This window comes from Perca flavescens, chromosome 14 (assembly GCF_004354835.1).
Source record: "Perca flavescens isolate YP-PL-M2 chromosome 14, PFLA_1.0, whole genome shotgun sequence".
Classification (NCBI taxonomy): domain Eukaryota; kingdom Metazoa; phylum Chordata; class Actinopteri; order Perciformes; family Percidae; genus Perca; species Perca flavescens.
In genome coordinates, this window is record NC_041344.1 from 1,952,048 (window position 1) to 1,957,047 (window position 5,000).

Sequence of the window (5,000 nt, forward strand, 5' to 3'; positions counted from 1 at the left end):
CAGTTTATTTAAGGAAAAAATATAGATTGGGTAGCATACCAATTTTTACATAAGGTAAACAAGAAGGCATGAAAATCAGCAGTTTTCTTCAATATAGTATTTTGTCTCTAGTAATTTATGGAATTACTGGGAAAAAACACTAAAGGTACGTAACAGTACCAAAGAATAGTGTGACTAATCCTGCCTCTCTCCAGCATCATGTGGCAAGTTTTCTTCATCACATTAGATGTCTTCATCATCTCTAAATACTAATGAATGTGGTGTTTCTATTGCTTTCACCGCCATTACTTTCTGAAAAACAGTAAGAACACAGTTTTACTATTGTAAAGATATAGTGTTTTTCACTTTTTTTATAGCTGTGTACATAACCTCAGACTTCTTACCTGGACATGTTGGTATCTTTTGTATCTTTTACCTGTTTCTCTCAAAGAGTACAGTGTATAATTGTTTCATTCTTATTTGGTGTTTATATACAAAAAAAGACTTTCTGATCTTTCTCTGTATAAATACCGTATACATGTTCACTAACTAGTCTAAAACAAGACACCTAGTTAGGCTTTCAGCTAAAATTGCAATCAGCAGTGTTTGATAGGCACCAGACTGAGATCTATTCTGTTTTGAATGTGTGGTTAACAGTGTTGACAGCAGTGTGTTAGCATCTGAACAAAGTGCTGTAAATCTACAGTGTTGTGCAGCCTTTGGTTAAAGTCCTGGGATAAGTGTGTAGAGTTTAGAAAACTGTGTTCAAGCGATGAAAAACGATCTAGAGTTTGGTCCACATGAACTGCTGCTGTGTAGACTGGAGTTAGAGTTTTGCACGTGTGACTCCAGGTGTGCCCACTGTCGTTTAGCAATCGAAAAAAACTGTAATCTCTACATGTCTGGCCCTCAGGTAGAATCAGTTTGACACCCATGGTTTAAAACATTTGGCTCCGCCCCTTAATGTTTACAATGTCTGTCTCCGCCCCCAAATGTTTACAACGTCTGGCTCCGCCCCCTAACGTTTACAACACCTGGCCCCGCCCCCTAATATTTACAACGTCTGGCTCCGCCCCTTAATGTTTACAACGTCTGGCTCCGCCCCCAAATGTTTACAACGTCTGGCTCCGCCCCCTAATGTTTACAACACCTGGCTCCACCCCCTAATGTTTACAACATCTGGCTCCGCCCCCAAATGTTTCAAACGGTGGTTTTATTAATGCCCTTTTTCCAAGGTTGTTTTAACGTTTTGGATGCTTTACTCAACGTTTTCCCATTTTTTCTGAAGTTTTTGGCGCGTTTCTTTAATGTTTTTTTTCACTTTCTGATTTTTGTCAAAGAATTTTTTGGGCCTTTTTTTCAACATATTTGTCGCTTGCTGAGGAACTTTTTTGCCGAACTTTTTACGGAAATTATGAGGCCCAAATTTAAGTGAAAAGGCAACAGTATATGATACAATTTAGGTTCACAATGAATTTAGGCCCACTTAGTTTTTGTCGTTTTTTTCCAAAGTTTTTGGTGCTTTTATTTTATATTTTTTAGAATTTTTGGTGCTTTTTAAAAAAACTTTTGCCGCCTTCTACCCTGGTTTATGCGTTTTTTTTTTCATTTAGGCACGTTGTTTTAAAGTTTTGGATGCTTTACTCAACGTTTTGCCACTTTTTCTGAAGTTTTTGGCGTGTTTTTTTAATGTTTTTTTTCACTTTCTGATTTTTATCACAGAATTTTTTGGGCCTTTTTTTCAACATATTTGTCGCTGGCTGAGGAACTTTTTTGCCAACCTTTTTTTGGGGCTTTATGAGGCCCAAATGTAAGTGAGAAGACAACAGTATATGAGACATGCAATAATACAGTCAAAATATTTGGCTTTTTCTTTTATATAGACCTTAGTGGTCCCCTAATACTGTATCTGAAGTCTCTTTTATATAGACCTTAGTGGTCACCTAATACTGTATCTGAAGTCTCTTTTATATAGACCTTAGTGGTCCCCTAATACTGTATCTGAAGTCTCTTTTATATAGACCTTAGTGGTCCCCTAATACTGTATCTGAAGTCTCTTTTATATAGACCTTAGTGGTCCCCTAATACTGTATCTGAAGTATCTTTTATATAGACCTTAGTGGTCCCCTAATACTGTATCTGAAGTCTCTTTTATATAGACCTTAGTGGTCCCCTAATACTGTATCTGAAGTCTCTTTTATATAGACCTTAGTGGTCCCCTAATACTGTATCTGAAGTCTCAATGTGTTTCTGTGTGCAGGTCACCTCTGGTAGATGTCACAACTACTTCAGATACTACGAGTACTTTAACTCCCACCTTGACTCCCGCTGATGATCTGAGAGGTATTTCACTGTTTCCTGTCGTCTGTGGTTGTTTATTACAGCAGGAGTGTTTCCGGATGATGTGATGGTTACTTTTTTGTTATCAATGAGTAAACATGACTCAGCAGATTATTATTTACAGGTTTCAGCGGTGAGCCAAAATGAAAATCTGCTGCCGACATTTTTCCATTTTTTGCTAATTTTTATAATGCAAAAACGATGCATGTGTTTGTTTGTGTGTGTGTGTACTTGCATGTGTGAATGCGTGCATGTGTGTGTGTCTGTGTGTCTTTGTGTGTGTGTGTGTGTCTCTGTGTGTGTTTTTGCATGTGTGAATGCGTGCATGTGTGTGCATGTGTGTGTTTGTGTGTGTGTGTGTGTGTGTGTGTCTGTGTGTCTCTGTGTGTGTGTGTGTGTGTGTGTTTTTGCATGTGTGAATGAGTGACTGTGTGTGCATGTGTGTGTGTCTGTGTGTGTGTGTCTCTGTGTGTGTGTTTTTGCATGTGTGAATGTGTGCATGTGCGTGCATGTGTGTGTTTGTGTGTGTGTGTGTTTTTGCATGTGTGAATGCGTGCATGTGTGTGCATGTGTGTGTTTGTGTGTGTGTCTCTGTGTGTGTGTGTGTGTGTTTTTGCATGTGGGAATGCGTGCATGTGCGTGCATGTGTGTGTTTGTGTGTGTGTGTGAGTCTGTGTGTGTGTGTGTGTGTGTGAGTTTGTGTGTGTGTGTTTTCTTCCAGCCTTATTTTGCGTTTTCTCAGACATTTTTTGGTGTTATTAACGTTAATGTTTTTTTGCTACTATTTTCAGACATTCATGGCGATTTTTTAAAGTTTTATCCAGTTTTTTTTGTTGTTGTTGCTGCTTTTCTAAAATCTTTTGAGTATTTTAGAGAGACGAGGCCTTTAAATACTTCTAATAAATAATATTAATAATGTTAAACGTTATTAAAAGTCAGTTAATCAACAAACTTTGTTGATTAACTGGCTGCTCTAGGTTGCTGGATTCCATGTTTGATTGTTTGGTGATTTCTGGAGACAATAATTCCTTAAATTATTGAAGTGTGATTGTGTTTGTGACAAAGAAAGTCTGATCTTCCTCCACAGATGAAGAGGAGGAGGAGGAGAAAGACGAAGAGGAAGAGGAGAAGGAAGATAAGGAGAAGGAGGAGGAGGAGGAGAAGGAGGAGGAGGAGGATGAGGAGGAGGAGGAGGAAGAGGAGAAAGAAATGTCTGGAGATGAGGACGGTGAGGAAGACGAGTCCATCTTCATCTCATATTCACATGACATATTTAATTGTATTTTTTTAATTGTTTTTTTTCACCGTTTTGTGGCACTGTTTACAGAGTTTTTGGGGTATTTTTTTTCCAAAAATAGACTATATAAATACTAAAAAATAAAAAATTTCAACAAATTTCAGAATAAAAAATATGTATATGATAACGTTTTCTGCTTTTTTTTCAGACATATTTTTTTTAGTTTCTTTGTAAACGTTTTTGGCACTATTTTCAATGCTTTTAGCTCAACGTTTTCACCACTTTTCAAATATATTTTGAGCCTTTTTTTTGGACACTTTTTTCAACATACAGTACAGGCCAAAAGTTTGGACACACCTTCTCATTCAAATGCATTTCCTTTTTATTTTCATGACTATTTACATTGTAGATTCTCACTGAAGGCATCAAAACTATGAATGAACACATATGGAATTATGTACTTAACAAAAAAAGTGTGAAATAACTGAAAACATGTCTTATATTTTAGATTCTTCAAAGTAGCCACCCTTTGCTTTTTTATTAATAAGGGAAATAATTCCACTAATTAACCCTGACAAAGCACACCTGTGAAGGTAAAACCATTTCAGGTGACTACCTCATGAAGCTCATTGAGAGAACACCAAGGGTTTGCAGAGTTATCAAAAAAAGCAAAGGGTGGCTACTTTGAAGAATCTAAAATATAAGACATGTTTTCAGTTATTTCACACTTTTTTGTTAAGTACATAATTCCATATGTGTTCATTCATAGTTTTGATGCCTTCAGTGAGAATCTACAATGTAAATAGTCATGAAAATAAAAAAGGAAACGCATTGAATGAGAAGGTGTGTCCAAACTTTTTGGCCTGTACTGTATTTTCCTCCCAAAAACATACGTTTCCAACAACGCTTTCTGCTGTTTTTCGGACGTTTTTTCTGTTTTATTTTCAACGTTTTGTGGCACTGTTTTCAGAGGGTTTTTTTGCAAAAGTTTTGGCACTATTTTAATGCTTTTTGTCCAACATTTTTGCCACTTTTAAAAGTAATTCTTTGACACTTTTGTCGACATATTTTCCGACTCATTCCGCGTTTTTTTTTGGACAATTTGTTTCTGCGATGCGTTTAAGTACAGACTGAAACTGTGTGTGTCTTCTTCATGTCTTTTGTTTTCGTCTCCCAGCAGGTGAGCCGGAGGAGGCGGAGCTCCTCACAGGTAACTCCGGCAGACATGTTTGATGACATTTTCATATTCTACTTCCTGTCATTTAAAGCTTCAGTTGGTAACATTTTATTATGAATGAACGTCTGTTACATTCAAGCTGAGTTCATTCAGACTATCAGCTCCACACAACTCTCTCTGTGTGTGTGTCTGTGTGTGTGTGTCTCTCTGTGTGTGTCTCTGTGTGTGTGTGTGTGTGTGTGTGTGCCCGTGTGTGTGCATGTCTGT

At 37.3% G+C, this 5,000-nt stretch overlaps 1 protein-coding gene across 1 annotated transcript in view; it reads left to right on the top strand.

Annotated features, from left to right (window-relative positions):
* The first annotated feature begins 3,528 nt into the window (after positions 1 to 3,528).
* Positions 3,529 to 5,000, top strand: part of LOC114568474 (BCL2/adenovirus E1B 19 kDa protein-interacting protein 2) — a 16,003-nt gene continuing 14,531 nt past the window's right edge. Inside the window, exons 1-2 of the mRNA XM_028598087.1 lie at positions 3,529 to 3,547; positions 4,737 to 4,766. Coding sequence (XP_028453888.1) covers positions 3,529 to 3,547; positions 4,737 to 4,766 — 49 coding nt within the window. The remainder of the gene's footprint in view (positions 3,548 to 4,736; positions 4,767 to 5,000) is intronic.